Here is a 19,997-nt window from a genome sequence, read left to right as displayed (position 1 = left end):
GCGGTGGGGAACCTATCCCGTTTACTATCGGTCTCACCGGGACAGTTCATTCATGGATTTTTGGGAGGCCATAAAGTCGTGGTTGGGTTGCACTTTTCGGGTGCAATCGATACCGGTTGCCTTGCCCTAAGTGGTTTATCACAGACCTCAAATACCTCTCTACTTCGGCTTTACTTCTATTCATTATAGACGTAATATTCGCATTGTTGACCTCCCGATAAGGACCCTCAGCTAGGTGCTGCTTAACCTTCTGTAAATGATCACTGTTGTTCATAACAACAGTGGCCTTACCCTTATCTGCCTTTGTAATCACTATGTTGTCCGCTTTCCATACGCTCGCCAGTTCCACATCCTTGATCCCATTCAGGCTGTGATGCTTAGTGATTTCCACCGCCTCGGCTATCAGCCGCTGTGGTGTGAATCGCACTCCCCGTCTTAAAGCTTCCACATTCTCCAGATCTACTCTGTTCCGTGTGTGAGGTATGTAGCGCCATCGCTGATTCTTTGACCAGCGTTTGGTATTCTTCTACATTCCTTGGTGGTTTGTTTCTCCTTCTTTTATGCTCACCACTTCTGGTGTGCAATTCCCTGGCAGTTTGTCCTATGTAAACCTTGGTGCAATCGTTGCGGTTAATTTTATACACACAGTCCCCAGTCCTTTCGACCGGCAAGGGATCTTTCAATTGCACCAAAACTGAGCGTAGCGTTTTTTCCTCCTGGAAAGCTACTGGAATGTTGGCTAAGTTCAACAGTCTTCGAATAACCTCCGATGTTCTTGCTTTATATGGAATGACTGCTGTGCCAATCCATTCCTTACTGAGTCTAGATACTGGAGCCAATATTTTTCTTAGTTGACACCTAACAAAACTCCCTGGGTATCCTGTTTCTTGAAGTCTGTCGGCAATCTCGATCTGAGCTGCCGTTTGATCGATCTCCTCTGTGCACACCACTCTGACTTGACGAAACATCGATGAGACAATACTGGCGTACGCCGACTTTGGGTGTGCTGATGAGTAGTTCAAGACGGCTCCTGTATCTGTTGGTTTCTGGTAGATAGTCGTTTTCAATTTCCCACCAATCTTATGTGTTATATAGTCCAGAAAGTGTAATGTGCCCGAGGTGGACTCTATTTTCATGCTAAACTTGAGTTTACAGTCTTGTTTAAAGGATCAAAATCCCCGTCCCCGAGACTAAACGAAGTCAACGATATCACATTAAGAAAAGGGAAAGTTCAATTGATATTGATTTCACACGAACTGATGTTCACTGGTCTACTTGGACGAGTTTTGGCAACTTCCGAATACTTCGTCGAACCTGACGAACACAAATGTCCGTCAAAATAAACTGTAGTGCAAATGCACAGCTAGTATTAACTTTTTGTGAAATGGCTGTGATGAACACCAAAGAGGTGTAGGACTTGGTTGCGGACCGATTGGTGCCCCGTTGCCGTACATTTTGAACAGTATTTATCGCACGATCTGATCGGGAAGAATGGAATATGAAGTACTGTTTGATCGCGTAAATGTAGATGGGATTACTGTTGGATGAACTCTAATTCGCCCGTTTGTCATGGGTCAACTTTGGTTCTGATGGTGACAGTTTTCACTCAATCTGCGCCACCTCACGCTTCGTGGCTATACCACTTGACATATGAGGTGAGCTGCTGTGGGTGATCCCCTTGGTTTGATCTCACACCAACTCACTAGCTACTTACGTAATAACAGTGAAACCTGATGACTCCAGTGAAGATCCTGACAAGTAGATGACTTTGCTGGGGTATCAGTACAATGCTCACATACAAAGTCCATAATGGAATAAAGTCTGAAAAAGTTTGATGTTTTCGGGAACAACAAAAGTATCTGAAATCCATTCTAGTTCCTCATCCATCTGTATCTCGAAATAACTTCGTTTATCACGTTCATTCTTATTAAAAAAGCATTGGGAATGACTGCTCGATGTAATATTGTACATAGTTACATTTTCTCACATACTAGTTGTTATCGTTTTTCCTCCCTGTGCCAAACCTTAAAATTAGGTATGAACCCTTTTGCAGTTGTCTGTAAACTCGTGGGTTCAGCACACATATACGTTTTCCGACGCAACCGAAAGCTGCTTTCTGGGATGGTAACAGAGACGAAAGATTATTAGGGAATAGAATCGAACTCAATGGTAAATCGGTCTTTTGACGGCGTAATCTGACTCAAACTGCTGCACCTGAGCACTGAGCATCAAACGGCAAATTTGAAACAATGGAATACCCGTCCAATCAGTCCAACCAATCAAAATTAGCTGACACTGCTGCTGGTCCCCTGAAACTAGCTAAGCGCTTCCAGATTTCATCGTGTTGTATGGTAGGAGTGACACCAAATTGATTTAAATCATCAGAGAAGAAGAGACAAGTGATGTGGCTGTAAATTGTCAAAGATGTTTTACTGCTGAAACTGTCTAATGAGAGTACCTATGATTTCTAGCTGCAGAGTGTTTTGCGATTTTCTTTTCGTAGGACAATCGTTGTCACACTTTTTGCGTTTTCTCTTGAGGCTTCAACGGAGACAGTTTCAGAAAAAACAAAAATCACTTTTTGAGGAGATGTAAACCCAGTGTTTTCTCACAGATGGTGTGAAAGGCTTTCTGTGTACTGACAATTTGTGGACATTTTCTGTAATCAAACAACGTTTCCCATGAATTCTTGCACCATGAACAGAAGAGAAACAAAGTTTCCGGAGAAACATTCTGTTCAAGCTAGCATAGCAAAAGCACGAACAAACTCGTCACAGCCTCACCGAGTTGGTGATACACCACGTTCAACGTCGGCGAACACAAGAGTGACATTTGGAGATCCTCCGTCAATGGGTGGTTCGTCAGATGGTTCAAAACTCTCAGCCATTCAAACCTGGCAACGTCGCAAAACCTATGACCCCCACGCTTCATCCCAACCGAAGACTTCTAAGGAAAGCAGTAAGTTTTTGGCGATCCGTTGATGTATAGTGCTTACTTTGCCTGAGGGTGGTAGTGAATTTATCGTGGGACGCGGTCATTAGCGAGCGGTGTATTTCAGGTGATATACCAGTTATTTCAAACAGCAATCAAAAAAATGCGGCTATCCACCGTCTGATTCTGATTGTCCCCCTTATGTATTTGGTAGCCCAGTGAATAGTCTTTATCTTGGAGCTCACATAACGACAGTATGCACACAAATCACGTTTAGCTATGACAAACCAAGTCCAACAGGCGTGAACACAGGCTCGTTTACTCTACGCAGTGTCCACATTGACTCTACTGAGGGAATAAGCCAACCACAAACGATGGGCTCCAAAACGATCGTAATTATTGCTTATTATTATTATTACTGAGCAACTAACGAAGACTGTTCGTTACGAACATCAACGAAGCAGTTGTAAGCCACTGGACAGGAGAGTAAACGTCTCATATGCACATCGTTTTTAGAAACGGAACATTCTCCCTTGTCTTCTAAGACTTTCATGGATATCTATTGACTATCACACAATTGTAAACAAACACTGTAAAGCAGTTCTACAAGTTCCGTAATAAACTTCAAGTTCCATTAGACGTGGAGCGGAGCATCGACATGACCACAGGCTACTCGCATGCCTCATCTATAGTATGCGCAGTTTTCCACTCCAAATTGACAACGGCAGTTGTACTCATTGAATTTGTGAGGATTTAGACAATCACTTGTTAGAGCAATAACTGAAGGATACGATGCAACAAAATGCGTCAGCGTTGGTTACGGAGGTGAAAATCACTTGGAATTACATATAAAATACGCGGGACTTCCAGGCAAGTTCAAATTTGCCCGGTTGCATTTAAATGACCACTTAAAATGCTAACGACGGATATCGTATGGACATACCGCACTACTAGAACAGCATAAACTATAGATTTGGTTTATATTCAGGTGAGCCTCTGTGAAAACCAAAATGGTATGCAAACGAACACATATGTCGAGTTAATGGATATCGCTTCAGTGTGCTTCTATCTTTAAGAGGCAACACAGTGGATGGCGTATTGTCGGCAGGACAAATATTCAGTTACAATCCTTTTATTTTTAGCCACGTTTCTATTCTCCCATTGACGTCTACGACTGGTCTTCATAACGTATTTCGTAAAGCAACATCGACAGGTTTTCTCCCACATTTGTTCACTCTGTGCCACCTGCTCCACATCTGAAATGTGATAAAGAGTTTGGCCGGTCACTTTTGCTGCCAAGAACCTGAAAAATAGGATTGGTCGTGTGCCACGCAATACTAGTTTGCTCCTTGGGAAGTTACGGCAGTTTCCAGCCAACTACGCACTTGAGTAAGCAAAATACACTCATTTGCAAACAAATTTGGTTTTGCGAGAGACTCACCTGGAACCCAGCTGAATCTCTCGGTTTGGACATTTCCAGGCAAGTGAATGTACTGTACCAGGCCGCCTCATGTTTCAATCGCTACGATATTGGAGATATCACGATACATATATATTTGTAACGCACTACTCATGAGGTTGCTGAAAACTCCTCGACGGCCCACGACCGGTTTCGCCCTTCTTGGGGCTCATCAGGTAGGCGCAGTCCCCAGTTTCCGTCAACCTTATGTTCTACTTGAGGCCAAATTGACGGAACCCCGAGGACTGCGAAAACCTGGTGGGCTCCAAAAAGGCGGAACCGGTCGTAGGCTATCAAGGAGTTTTCAGCAACCTTATGAGTAGTGTGTTACAGATACACACTTGAGTATTTCCTGGGAGCGCTAGGGATATTTTATCTTATGCTGCAGTTCTAGAGGTTCGACCCTACTGAGCTGAGCCACGTCCTCCGTTTGGTTTGTTTGGCTAGGTGTTACACAGTACGCTCTGTGTGAAAAACCCTGAAAGATGGAATTTCAGCGATATCGAAACATAAGCCAGTCGATGTTCTTTGAAAGTAATGCGTCATTTGTGGCCGCTGAGCAATAGATGTTCCTGATAAAAAAACAGTGTATCTAATAAAGTCGTCAAGTGACGGAAAGGTCAGCCATTTTACGGCTTCCTTCGTTATTCTAATCTATCAATTGGGACTTATCAAGAAGGACCGGGAAGTATTTCGGAGCGCTTCCCACGAAACAGGCATTCAAAAGATACTTGTTTGTTTCTCGATAAATGCCGTCTGCTTCAAGAAGCTAGAACTCAGCGACAAATGGATTGTGAAATGCACGGTCATATGTCAAACGAATAAAAAACACTCGGTCAAATAATGTGAATGGCATTCACTCCTAGGTAATGTTTCAAATGCTTTAATTCTAACTCATTGGTTTTGTACGGCATTCTTAATATGCCAGCAAGTTTGACAGAAGCATTGTGCATCTGTTTACCCTACTTCATCGATCCTGGAGACAGTCTTCGGTTTGTTTCTTGAAGGTGCTCGTTACGCGGGGGTAGACGGCCTACTATAAAATCTCGGTTTTGAGTAATGCTAAATTGGCCCTTATTAGAAACTGATATTTGCCAGAAATAAGCCAACGTGGTCTATGTTATTTTCAGATTCAGCTGTTTTGTGTTACACAGGTTCCATAATTTGAGTTCCGTTGACTTACAGTTCGCTCAACGAATCAATCAGGCCGTGTGGGTAAAAGTCAGGACCAGACAAGTGAGAGATTAACCAACTCTGCATATCAACCAACAAAGAATGGCCAAAGAACAAGCCGGAGATTGATGAACGGTCTAAATCGCACAGCCCCAGTTGAAACTGCTGACTGTTTAGAGGCTCTGGCATCGATAGAAGCTCATACCGAATTTCCAGCTCATTGTTCCGTAGTTCCGAAGATTCTACTTCAAAACCAATCCCAAAATCGGTCTGAAATGGTTCCTGCAACACATCAGTCAAAAACACGAAGCGAGACTGCACGGAAGCCGACGGTTACCAATGCTCCAAGTAGCGTGGACGGGAAGAGACGGCAGGCCCGCTCAGCTTCTTCCCACTCACAATATCCATCGTTGATGGGTCAACAGAGAAGAAATGAGCCTCACATTTGTCTGACTAATGGCTCCAGGGTGAGTAGTGAGTTGACCTGTGCGTGTATTCGGTCCTATTCGCTCAAATGGGATCTCCACACTACTGGTGTCAAGACAAACCACTCAAAAAATTGAGCCGTAGCACATTGTAATTGCTCATTGCTTTTTCGCCAAACCACGTTGATTTTTGCCTTAACTGTTTCATGGCTCAATGAAAATAATCCTCTTACAAGGGGAACAACTGAAAGTAAAAGCTTCGTTTTGTGTTTTTGATCTGGTCTGATCACTGGTTAGGTATCGGTCTTGAGTATGTTCACACAAAACGCTGAACACTTGAAATAGTTAATTTCATACAATCAGCCCGAGGCACTGGAGCTGATCGAGGGTTCTCACAGACCTGTGACATTTTAAGTCTTCTTGCTAACTTGGAGTACTGTGTCATATTGCTCACCACCATTCATATCCCTTTTTCGGTTAAAAACAAGCAGCAGTTTCAAGGAAACAGCACATACTCCCTTGCAAAGTAAATAGATATTAACGAGAGATCCACCTGAACCCTGAATAAACCTCTCGCTTATGGCTTTCCGCAGACGAAATTATTTCACGAAGTCCAACCCGACTTTTATTTGACATGATGGTTAAAGTACTAACTATTTTCACTTAACATATTTGAGAAGTTCTTGAAAGCCCACTACGGGTTTTTTTATCACTCTCCGGATTTCGCAGATAGGTGTAGTCCTTGAGATGTACATGATGGTGTGTATAGAGATAAAACGGTTTGATTCTCCATATCTCTTGTCACACTTGTCACTCGTTCTTCGTCGCCGCTATGCGGAAGCCAACAAGAGGCAGTCGTAAATTCGCAAAAGGTGATACGCAAGCATACCTCATAGAAATTCGGGCACTACAACTAACCAATGGGCTGCATGAATTGGGAAACCGGTGTTCGACTGGCAAAGACCGCATCTTATAAGTTTTGTCATTTCGAATCCAAAATGTGCAGTCTATTAGGGGCTCACTTCATTGGATACAAAACCAGACATCGGGATATAGGAGCAAACGCTTACACAATGCACACACAAAAAGCCGAAATCATGTTACAGCCAATAAGCATTTAGCTGTATTTTATTGAGTAATGTATTATACATTGTTAAGGTATTCGGGAACACAGGTAGAACAATCCTCAGTCTACCAGGATTTAGGTTCCGCGGTTGTTTGACATGTATGGAACTGTATGGGATCATGTGGGATCACAGCCTGTTTCGCGGGACGAGAGCGATTCAATAGCAGTTGGGCAAGTTTATGGTATGGGTTTGTTTTTATTTCGAGAACAGCTTCCAGAACGCACCTAAGTTATCCATCTATAGAAAGCCAAATATTCACCTGAGCACTTCCAGTCTGTTAAAGTTTACCAATAATGTCATTTAGCAAACAATCATACAGCAATTAGTTCAACTGAACACACACACAACAGCACATGGGGTGGTACATGACAGAAGATTTGGTGTACCTTCATTTTTACCAGTTATTAACCTTGTCAATTGCGACTGCAGCAGGTTACCTGTCAAACTTCAACAACTTCGCGTCCCGGGTTCACAAATCACAAGGTGCTTTTGAAGTACTCCTTGGGGAGCAAGTGCTTTTGTCTGATTCAACCAAAGGCAGAATCATGCTTAATGACGCACAGTTTTTCTCTGAGTCAGTTACATTTGTCGATACTGGTTTGTTCAACAGTTGGAATTTGCTCAAATGAACTCTCAACTGTTCCCAAAAATTTCCCCGGTTCGGTTCCCCTGGGGTGTACTTTGGGATACAAAATGAGTATTGAAACGAACAGCACATTGGGCGACCGCTTATGAATGGAGAGTATTCATATCATTCTGGAGGCCTGTGTCTTTCCCGGTATAACTAAAATATCTACGATGAAGATCGACCTTTGTCCTGCTAATGACTGACTCGCAATTCATAATGCGGGTGATCTGACAGACAAATGAAATTTCACCAAATATGCCGGTGCTGCTTTGGTATGATTTGGTTGACTTGAGCAACTCAGGAAGGTGCCGTTCGAAGTTATCATTCACAGCTGTGTTGCGATTATCTGTAATATGTATTATTTTGTTGTCTCTGAACAGCTGGTGATTGTGACTTGGATACGAGTGGTCTAAGTACCAGCCGAAATCAAAATTATTTCAGAAACATTCACGAGCAACTTTGCGTCTGAAAATTAGTAAACTGTCTACCCGAGCCGACATGATGGGCGAAAATCAACGTTTCGTCATCTTGAATCACTGGATCTTTTTGATCAACTTAAATAAGATAAACAAAAGATAGACCTTACAGTCTATGCTCACTTCATTTTATTTCTTCGGTTATGAATGAACATTGATGACATGAATGCCAACTCAGCTTTATTCAGCCCACTAGAAGCTTAGCTTTTGGACACAAGAAAGAAACAAACGCGCTCAACACATACCGTAGTCTCGGTGAATTCAATGTGTTCGGTGAGGTCAGCGAAGCTCAGGGGAGTAGCAAGGCCACTGTCTGCTTCAACTCGTCTGGAACCCAGAATCAGGAACACTTACGAATTACGAGTAAGAAATTCCGCAATGAAACCAAGTCTCGATGGATGTATTACAGCAACTTAGTGAAATATGCACGTTGTACATAACTGCTGATCTTGCCTCTGATTACTGGCAGCTTATTACACTCGGGTGCTGTTCGAAAAACCGTTGTCTCAATGACTCAAAACACCATGTCAGTTTGAAGGCGAATGTGCGACCACACCGATGCAGATTTCCATGAGAAATGGAGGTAACACTCGAAAGCTTGTCCTGAGACGTCTTTTGGTTTGCGACAACCATGGTTCCAGAAACATAGGTTGTGTGGTTCGTTGTCGGCGAATCCGCAATGAGGCAACCAGAAAGCGAGTTTTCGGTTGTGTACCGGGGACCTCCATCAAGATCTGTGTCCAGCTTTAGTTAAAACATGTTCCGCGCATACCGAAACGTCGCTTCCCTAAGAGAGTGCCGTCTTTGGTGACCAATTCAAAGTAGCGGAAACATAGAGGTGGGTAGTCTTTGATCTTCCAGAGGGTATGAAAGAGATTACGAAAAGCTTGGCTGCTGTAGTGCTACTCGCCTCCCAGAATTGGGAACGCGTGGTGCCCAGTGTACCTAGTTAAATATTCTACAAGTTATGGCTGCCTGTTGATGTCACTGACGTTCTTTTTTGTCAGTTTCTGTCCAAATTTCCTTAACGAGTGTCTGGTGCCTCGGAGTAATTGTGGTAAGCTAGCACGAAGTCTCTTACCAGTCAACGTTCATTCCTTTTTTCTTAATAAGGATTTCAAGTAAATCATGGTTGTACGGCAGAGAAACATATGTTTTAACACTAATTTCATTTTGTCTATGATGATGATGGCTTGTTTTGATGTCAATTTTTCCAATAGAGGCGTATGTTTGCGAGCCATCAAGATTTCTTATGGTTGTAGTAATTGTGTAATGAGTTTCGTCGCTTTTCTATCGTACGGTAGGACGACCCGTTTGCCTGCCGGCTTATGTGGATTTTGCCGCTTTCGCTTCTTCTGATGAAGTTACGCAGGTAGCCGTTAATTCAAAGTACACTGTATGGATTATTTTCTCCCCCACCTCTCAGTTCAGCAGCACTGCAATGTGCCTCTGAACACTTAAACACATTTTGGAAGCAAATCTTGTGATTTTCTGGTAATTTTGTATCTGGTCCGTGTGTTTTCTGATAAACTCAGGTTTGAAGGTACCTACTCTTACTCCTGGCAGTGTATACGTACAAAAATGATGACCGATTTTTCTCGTCAGGTTCAATGGTGACGGCTTTTAGTGCTGTTTTGGACAGCCCATGTACATGCTGTACTCTACGCCGTTTCCTGATGACGACGGTGGCAGCTTCTTAGCTAGTCTGGTGTTTGGAATTGATTTTTGGTAATGCTCCAAGTTTCGAACCTCTGTCAGTTAGAGACCTATCCAGTCATTCAACAGACGAGACCGACAACCCAAAGGATTAATCATTATCAGATGGCCACCCCACCCTGCGTCAAAAAGGGATACGTAATCAGAGGTGTAGGCTGCTCAACCGATGCACTATGATGCACTACCAAAAAACTCGTCCTGGGGTACTGCCAGGTCGCCAAGCCTAGACACGGGAAGTCGAGAGGCAGAAGTCGGGTTCGAACCATGGACCTTCCGGTCAGTAAATTCGCGCTCTAACCACTTGAGCCATTTCGCCCCTGATCGTGATGCACTACGAACTCACTACACACTAATGATATCACCTCGGTCAGCGCTGAAACATCTGTGACCGAATTAAGTTTTCCGGTTTTGGGTCCGTTCTGTCAGCAAAATGGGTCATGCTTGCTGGTGGTCCTATTAGCGGCAGAACGACGGTGAATAAATGAAACGCAGTACGTTACTGAAGGATTGCAGTATATATTCCTTATAGTGTGCAACCCCAGTCAATAGGTCGCATGAGTACCGGAGACACTTGAGACGATAGGAACCATATTTCAAACGCATACGCTAGGTCACTAATATTTTGTAGGTCACAGCCATCCCCTAAAAAGATTGTCCACTCTTAGTGTGTTCCACAGCTGATCCAGCGTAGGCTGCAGTCGATCGCTTCAACCCAGATTACGGTTCGCTTTACCACTGTGCTGTCCAAGTACAGTTTTCGCTCATTTAGAGGCAGACGGTTAGCACGTAGTGAAGCGAGATGCACCAGCAAGCGTCACTGAGACAGACAGCCGTACTTCGTGGCACGTTCGGCAAAGGCAGGAAGCGTGGCCAAGTTGGCTCAACTTCCTGGCTAGCTAAACCGAGCTGTGTTGCTCTTTGTTAAGTTCACAGCTTGCATGGTGATCTTTTCTATCAGTTTACAAGTTTTTGCACCCTGTGTAGACATCACTCCACTGTCTATCATGACGGTTTAGACTGCACAAAACATTCGTTCATAGGTTTCTTTTATCTTCAAACATTAGTGGCTTGTCATATTCGTCTTCGCCGCGCCATCCTTGGAACAATTTGAGCATTAGTTTGCAAAACTAACTATCTATATCAGTGAGTTTGGTCAACTGGAAAAACAAAGCGCACCGGCTTGTTCCAACATAGGAAATACTCATGTCTGTATTTCTCTGTCCATTTCATGTTGCTTGGAGCACCAGGAAATATAACCCTCACTTTCGAGAAGATGCATGCTTCCGTTTCAGTTTAGATAATGCTGGCTTACTACCGTGCGATGGTGCGACCCTACCAGAAAGGTAAAATTGGGAGACCGGAGCGGTTCCGCGAAACATAAGGTGAAACTGTCCCGGCCTAGAGTAACAGCTGTTAAGTGATCTACACCTCGAGGCAGCTGCTGGGTCGTCGTTTGAACCCCTGAGGGAGCCAGTGCAGAGCTCGAGGCTAACCTGTTCACAAGTGTTGACTGCAGCCTAGTCTGTTGGAAAAGGGCTAGCACGCCCTTGCCAGTAAGTGAGATGTCCGGGATTCAGATCTCCGTTTGGCCGAGAGTGTGCACTGCTGATGAACTCCAATGAAGGCTCAACTTCACTTGGGACTTTCCTCACTTTGGTGTGGACCCATCAAAATAACTGTCCCAGCACAGAAAGAGGACCCTTCATTCGGATGATAGGAATACGGATTCTACAAGTCTGGCAACCACATACTACCGATCTACGGGTACAGGGGTATAGTACGACAGATTGGCAGCAATCCCTCAACGGAGCAGCAGCGTATGTTACACAAATAGATACTGCATCGAGTCCTCGACTCAGCTCTGTATGTATACCGGTGTGTTGTCGCCTATATGCTTCCCTCTGGCGAAAGGCGCACGCAAGGTCAAACTGATGCCCCCTAGAATACCTTATGCTAAAAAATCAGTCAATTATCAAAAGGATGCCAAGCTTTTGTTTGTGCTTGGATGATGAGTTTCTTGTATCCGTCTTTGATGTCCACTAGCTTCTAAATACGAATTTCTAAACTAGGCATTCCAGCTTGAAGTGTTAGGCTATTTCGAATCTGAACGCACAAAAGTTTCTCGGCAAATTGAAAATATTATCCATTCAGTATCCCCAGTGAATTAAAGTTTCGAAGAAATACCAATATTGCCAAATCGCTATAGCTAGTACTATTGTTACCTTAGACTTTGTCTTTACCTGCCCTTTGAACTTGCACTGTAAGACTCATCATACTGCCAGTCCCACAGCATCCATCATCTTTTAACCAAGTTGTCTTTATTCCGTTACACATGCCACGTTATTTATCTAGGGTTATTATCCATGCCACGTCAACGACACTTGTCCTGGCGTTCATGCTGTTCTTTTTTATCTACCACCATCGTATTAGCTCTTTTGAAGACTTAAGAATAACGCCGGTTGTATTGGGGTACTGGCGTTGATCAATCTACTACTGTAAGTGTATGACGGGGCATGTAATTGGTGTTGTGTCGATAACTGTGACTCTGTCTTCGTCAGAATGATCTGTGCTTAAATCGTTGTGTTAACTCACGTTACTCACGCAAAAATAGAGATCTACTGATTTTCAAGGTTGGTCGGTTCCAACAATAACAAAATGTTGAGAGTAAAAAGACTCTCAACAGATAACTTAAATCGCCAAGTTGATGAGAACCAACTCATTTTTAAGAATGCACATGATACTGACATAAAAATAAATGAAGGGGCCAGATTACCATCAATAGCTTTTTTGTTGAACGAATGATAAGAAAACCAAACGAGTGCTTAATACGATATTTTGGGAATAGTCGCTTTTGACTTGTTAATAGTTTAAAAGCTGATGAAACATGATATTAAGGCTGGAAATGGGGGAGAAAGTTCCCAGGAAACGCTGAATCACTGTTTTGATGAAGTCTGATTATTTCAAAGATAGGGATCAAACATCTCAAGATGGAGTCAAATGTTTCTTAGAACCCAACGAAAATGGGTATATTTTACTAACTTTTGAAAACAAGGTGCTAACTTTGGTCGAGGAAGCGAGCGTCACAACTGTTGAGGTTTTCAGGACAGTTGATTAACTGTGAGGATTTCCTGTGCTTTGGATTGGACAATGTTTTCACCACCAGATAATTTTGCATAGAGGTCAATAAAATTGTCTGCCCAAGAAGATTCGTGCGAATATTTTACGAAATATCCTACGCATCTTACGACCCACATTGCGTGTGAGGGAATCAGAATCAGGGCCTTGTTTCCACACACTATTTCCCAAATGAATCCATCCAAAGACACCCTCACTATTTTTAACCCTGATGAAAGGGTAATTTTGTTACACGCTGTCTATTCTTGACTTATCCGAACGATGAAATTCAAATTTGTCTTCAACAAATAGCCTAATCAATCTGACTCAGACCAATTGTCTAAGGGCATTTTTTCCTAGATCGCAGTACGCGCCGTACATTTTCGTGGACTCCTCTGGCGCCATGCGACTCTCCCCAAAGGCTTCTATTCCCAACCTTATAGCCGGTCCCTCCTGAAATTTTATCCACCCTGAACACGGTTAGATATATGTTACCTTTCTACGCCAGGTAGCCATGAATTCGACTGCACTTTCCCTGGTTCATCCTCTCACGCACTGCCACGCCGCAGACAGACCTTTACGTAGATGACGCTCCTTTCGGCAGGAGGCCGATTGGGTTAACACCTATCCTACTCGAGGACCACGTCGGAGCAACCCATGGAGATTTTGAGTAATTGCGGTCAAACTTTCCCTAGAAAGATGAGAACAGCACAATCAGAAGTTGAGTCACAAAACAGCAATACTACAATGATGTAGAAGAATGATTTGATATCTTCAAGAATTCCCATTAACTGATCGATACAAACGGAGTTTTGATATACTTATGCGCCGCTAAGGATAAAAGACTATATTTAGGCTAGCGTCCTCTTTCTGGGCTGAAACTGTGAGAGAAAGCCAGTATCCCAGCAAATACAAGCGCACCACCGCCAGCAGCAGTGACCACCAACCAAATTTGGTGGGTTAAATTCGACCAAAAGTTAGCGAGAATCAAGAACCACATCTGCTTTGCAACAATTTTTGATGCAACTTTTATTTGAATGGCCGAAAATCCTCCTATCGGTCATATACGGATACCTGTAGATTCCCGAATCGGCGACTCTTGGAACCCGTACTTTGCCCCATGTCGATTTGATGTGCGCTGATGCTTCAGTATGGCCATCTGACGTCCCAGACTAGTCCGAATCTGCTAGTTTTATCACTGTCAATGGAAGAAGCGGTTCCGGTTTTGTGAACGACATGCATCGATTTTCTCGGATCACTGATTTATTGCGATTAGATGCCTGCCACAAATTGCGGTTCGGAACTTGCTATGCAGCAAATTGGTGGGCAAGCATGATCGCGGGAAAGAAGCACGTATCCACAAACCACCATCGTCGTTACATAGGGAACAACAGACCAGTTATTGTAGCTTTCTGTGTGGATAGTGAGAACCGGTCTACAATCCCGTTCTTCGAAGGTTCATAGACAAATAAGGGAATGAGTGAAACTATCACTCAGGTCACAAATGGACGTCCTCTGAGGGTGTCCCTTCTCACCAATCGCTCTTCAAAGACAAATCGGTCTTTTAAAGTCTTGTCAAATCTCTGTTTTGACATTCGTGGAAATTTTCCAGCGGTAAATCTTGGAGAGTTCTGTCGCGCCTAATAGCCTCTGCCCTAAGACCATTTCACGCAGAGACCCATTTGAGTGCACAGAAAAGTGTTTGCCGTCTCAGAGTGGCTGCTATTAACAGGTCTCATCACTGGTCACTTTGGAGCGATTTCACTTACCACTCAAGCGTGTTTTGTGAGTATGATGGGGAAGATATCTCATGCCGTCCAGGGTTTGTGTTTCTCCTGGTTAGGTCTTGAAGAATGACTCAAGTCTTGATGGCATCCATAGGTTCACGTTTCATGAACTAAATACTGGCAAATGGTGGTGCAATACTTCCGTATTCGTATTTTTTCCAATTAACACAAAAGCAGAAAACCGAACGCAGTTACCAGCCTCTAACGAACGGACACTCACGTACGGGAAAACACCACACCAATTTACTGCATTCGAACCAAATGCGATCCGTATCACAAGCAGAATATCGCGAATTTGAGGAAACTGGACCCATCCCGGACGTGACTGCTTGTTTTGACAGTAATGGGAAAGCCAATTTGGATAACGAACTCGTAAGTTGCCCCAAGCTGTTTGTTTAAAATGATGTCTTGGACATTCATTTCAGTTATTCTCAGAAGTTCTGCATCACGATGCCTTTCTGTAGCTGTCAAGCGATCGGTGATTCCCCATAATTTTCATCTTCATAACTCCTCGTGTTTCGTAGGTTTCGTCATTCAGTTAGGTTTCAGATTCTTCGACCTCCTACTCCACTACTTTGTAGAAATTTAACGTGCGTGTGGCAGTAATTGTTTTAGTCAAAGACGGAATAAGTGAAAAGCTATTGTGCTTAAGATATCTTATTGTATCGACCTAACCATACGTTGAAACAATGGGAGATGGAAGCTCCTGCTCAAATCAACCAAACGCCGGTGACCGCGTTTCTATCACGTCTGCTGTACTAAAGGTACTCATATTCCGTTCAGCGAAAGTGTCGTTGTTTGTGTGCCCAGACTATAACCCAGTATGCCTTGAGTAAATTTCACTGATTAGATAAGGAAAACTTCCTATATATTTTTGTTTTAGTTTGTTTTATTGGAAGGAGGATCAATGTGGTAGCATCACTTCACCAAACTAGACCAGTGCAGAATCCTCAGTTTGTATAGGCTCGTATCAAACTAACTTTGTTACTTAAAAGAAAACTCAAAGGAACCCCTTTTTCAAGGCACAGCCGCTCTAGGTTATAAGTGTTTGGCAGGCTTGGGAAAGACAGCTTAGCACTGAATGACAAACAACGTCATTTTATTCGTCGCCTTAGGGACGAACTTCCCCACAAGATGTGGGAAAGTTCACTCGCTGAGTCTGCTCGGTCAACTTACCAACCAGTTCTCCTCCGTAATCAAGCCGGTAGGGTAATAATATTTCACCAAAGATCATCCGTATGACATCTTCTTATTTGGTCCTAAATCCCTCAGTCTACTAGCAGTTATTCAAGAAGTATACTTAGCACTTATTAGTAGTACGTTACGTAGATGCATGTATCGGGATCTCTTGAATATCGTAGCGACTGAATTATGAGGTGGCAGCACACTCAGTTGTCTAGAAACATTACAAACGGGAGATTCAGCTGGTTTTTAGGTGATTCTCTCGCAAAACCGAATTTTTTTGCAAATGAGCGTATTTTGCTATACTTAGCACTGTTTATTTAATCACTTTATCACCAGCTTGCCCACTATATTTGTTTTAATTGTCTGAACCCCTGGCATGGTTCACCAAAACTAGATGAATGTGATCATCCGAAAACACAATACCTCTGTTGTGTTGTCACTGGTCACAAGGTTTTCTCTACTGGGCGAGAATGATCTCCGTTTTCAAAATCTCGCCTTACACTAGATAATTTCTCATGGTGGTTCCCTGTCGGTAGTGTTTTTGGAGAAATAACCTAATATTACGGGATCTCCATTGAACGTCTGAGTACGGAAGCGAATAAATGATCTCTTAAACTGCCACATCAGATGTACGAATGATAGGGCAGGGAACTACTGTTCGGTATTTCTCAGTCAATTAACACTCAGTATCACTTGCTTTGTTTACAGATCCTGTAACTGTTTCAAAGCAAATTTACTCAAATATACGATGAAGATGCTGCCAAATCTAACTGGCCAACCAGCAGTAAAATTTTTACTGTTTTCAATAATTCAGTTGCAGTGGCCACTGCTTGAAGTTAAGCTGCCACGAAATTTCCTCACCCCATGCGTTCTTATCACATTGCATTAGTCCTCAGCTGATCTTTTCTTGTGGGTAAAATTCTCCCTGAAGAAGACTCAAAAATGATACTGAAGAGGATGAATTCACCGTGAAAGCAGTCCGCCCTGAGGCGATCCTCATCGAAGTGAATCCACTTTTGTACTCATTATTCAGTGAGGTTTTCTAGGAACTCATTTTGGCATTTCGACTGCAGCAAGAAAAAATTGGGAAATAGAAGTGTAAACTTAAGACTACTTTGTACCACTAGTTTCGGTAAGATGGGTGAATTCTCACTGGCAAGACAAAACTATGGTAAAGAATATCCAGGGAAAGGCCGTCCGTCTAACTGTTCGACAGATAACAAAGACTTAAAAAAAAACTAAGCTAATCGACTGTAGGTGATGGCGAGATGCGCGCAGTATACATTCGCACCACTCTAGGTTGGATGTGCCTTCGTCCTGACGCAGTTGATACGACAGTGAAGCATCAGTGTCAACACTGATGTTGCTGTCTTTGATGACGATGACGGTGATGACGCAATTGATCCAATGTGTCCACACCAAAGAGGGAGGAGCACCGAACATGAATCCCACTTTTATTAAGGCTGATGAACAGTGCACATTATCGTCAGCCGTGTGAGGCTTGAACCTCTGATGTCTGACGACTCCAACAGCTCAACACGGCTAAGTTATCATGTTGGACAGACCAACTTGATCGCTAAGACGAAAATGAACTAAGCAAAGGATTGTACATCATATAGGGTATTATAAAGACCATACTTCACGCCCCCTCTTGGGTACTGTCCATCTCACCTAGTGAGAACTTAAAGACGATTTATTTAGCCTCTCAGAAGTTTGAACAGCTGTTGTTTTCCTCTAACGAGTGGGCTACCCTATTTATTCAGTTTATACTTTCACTGTGCGTCCACACTATAGCACTATCCGGATTTGGCAGTGGAATCGATCAGATACAAGATTGAAAAGTTGGCTAACTTCATTGTTCGCCTGCGAAAACGGATTGAGTAAGTGTTTCACGTGTGATACCGATGGCTTTATTTCCGTGTGTCATGAGCAGGCTCTCTATAGACTGAAACCACCAGGGTTAATTGAATATAATCAGGTGTGGTGTAATTAGTCAAATTTCGAGTGGCCTGCTTCTGTGTTCCCTTCCTATAAGGTGCTTGCCATGGCTTTTTCAGATAAGTGAGTAGCACTTGATAAAACTATTTGTTTTACATAGTGCCCTACATGCTCACTTTTTAACAGTCTTCGATTTCTATAGATCGATTGCGTTTGGTGGTATACTCTAATGTTCAGCATGTACTGTCTGAATGAGAAATCCCATGGATATGAAGAAGGGTATCTCTGTTTCCAGATCACCCAATTCTTATACTGGTAACTTGGTTTCCCACTTCTGAATAAGCACACCGAGAGACTGGGGTTGTTAATCAGTAACTGGTAACCAGTCCGAATTAAACGTTATTTAATTTCAATGATTTTTTTTGCCTCGCTGGGAACTTCTAAACGGCCTAGCTCTACAGACTTAGGTACAGTATTTATCGGAAGCTACTTATGGTGCTGTCAGCAGCAACACTCGCAAAGAGGTAAGGTACGTCCCTGAGAGAACTGGTGCGCGTGATTTCCGTACACGTTATTCACACTGTAACCTGGCTCTTCTTGCGACGACACCACAAGAAGCATCTTGAATTTCAGGGTTAAGATGGATGTTCACATTCCAAAATGGGTCCATTGCATATTTCAGACAGCCGTTTTAAACGTGGTTTCCGAGCACCTCTTCAATGTACCGGTTAGCTGCATACTCCTAATTAAAGACATATCAAAGCTAGGTATCAGACCAGATTTGGATTGAACATTAAGCCAGCGGAATACCTTCATCTAAGCCCCAACTGAATCCCTCGTCTATGATATTGTTTAGCCGAATGTGTTGAGCAAAGACCGTCTTACTTGGTACGATATTCGGGCCATCGCGGTACATTTTCCTAAAGGAACACTGCTCGTGAGTTTACCGGAAACTACTTGACAGTTCACGACCGACTTTGCCCTCCTTGGGAAACCACATGAATGGCGATACCTGTCACTGAAAATAGAGGAGTTTTCACCAACCCGTGAGTGGTGTTCCTTCAAGAAAACGAACATCAAGTCTTCTGTGATCTTGATTACTTTTCCCCCAAGGTCATCCATGGTGATCAAAAACGTGGAGCTTCAAAAAACTGTAATTATCGTCATACTTTTCTACCACTAATCAACTTAAAAATATTTCACACACAGAATGCAGTTTAACCGGCCTCATCTGTACCGAATACTGTCCTGATGGACAAAAAGCTAATTTTGCTAAGAAGAAAAAAGAAAGATCGACTGCTTTTAACCCAAAGCCAGTTCAGTCTTTTAGTACGTTTTGAAAATGCCATGGTAGAAGAGAATGTATCCACATTCACCTTTATTCTTAAGAACCAATTTCTTTGATTCACGGACCAGTGAATATCTACATTGCTAAACTAATCTATAAGCCTTTCACCGCTGCACTTGCTGTCCACTCACGAAAGCTTTGCACGAAATCTTCCTATCCCAGTGATTCTTTTCCAATCTGTTATCTTAAAACGAATAACGCACCATTAGAGTTTTAGCTTCTTTAGGTGCCTCAAAAACACCCGTGACTAACCAGACATCAGTTTAAGCGTGTTGTCTTTATACCTGACTGCCAAATGTGGAACGGAATATTTTCATAAAGGAAATTACTCACAAGGTTTCTGGAAACTCTCCGACATCCCACGACCGGTTTCGCCTTTCTCAGGGCTCATCAGGTAGGCGCAGTCCCCGAGTTTCCGTCAACGTTCTACTTGAACCAAAATTGGAGTGTTTTCGGGAAACGAGAGATCCAGTTGAGTTGCTCGTGAAAACCAAAGTTGAGCAGAATAGTTAGACAGCTTGTAACTGCCTTGGATTGTGCCCTACAATGGAGTAAGAAAACCGAAGGTAATGAAAGCATCCGACTGAGATCAGTCATTACACTACACAATCTCTTGATACAAAAGCACAGAACCTATAAAATTTGCTTCAAAAATGCAATTGATTGAAACTGCTGAAATCAAATGTACCG

The 19,997-nt window shown here is 43.0% G+C and overlaps 1 protein-coding gene across 1 annotated transcript in view; it reads left to right on the top strand.

Annotated features, from left to right (window-relative positions):
• The window catches only part of T265_08803 (hypothetical protein), a gene marked incomplete at both ends in the record, with an annotated part of 63,137 nt that overhangs the window by 40,771 nt on the left and 2,369 nt on the right, over positions 1–19,997 (top strand). The window contains 4 exons of the mRNA XM_009174710.1: positions 2,705–2,958; positions 5,576–6,030; positions 15,011–15,208; positions 17,816–17,901. Coding sequence (XP_009172974.1) covers positions 2,705–2,958; positions 5,576–6,030; positions 15,011–15,208; positions 17,816–17,901 — 993 coding nt within the window. The remainder of the gene's footprint in view (positions 1–2,704; positions 2,959–5,575; positions 6,031–15,010; positions 15,209–17,815; positions 17,902–19,997) is intronic.

Source organism: Opisthorchis viverrini (genome assembly GCF_000715545.1).
Source record: "Opisthorchis viverrini unplaced genomic scaffold opera_v5_237, whole genome shotgun sequence".
NCBI lineage: Eukaryota > Metazoa > Platyhelminthes > Trematoda > Opisthorchiida > Opisthorchiidae > Opisthorchis > Opisthorchis viverrini.
This window is presented reverse-complemented; position numbering and strand designations above follow the sequence as displayed.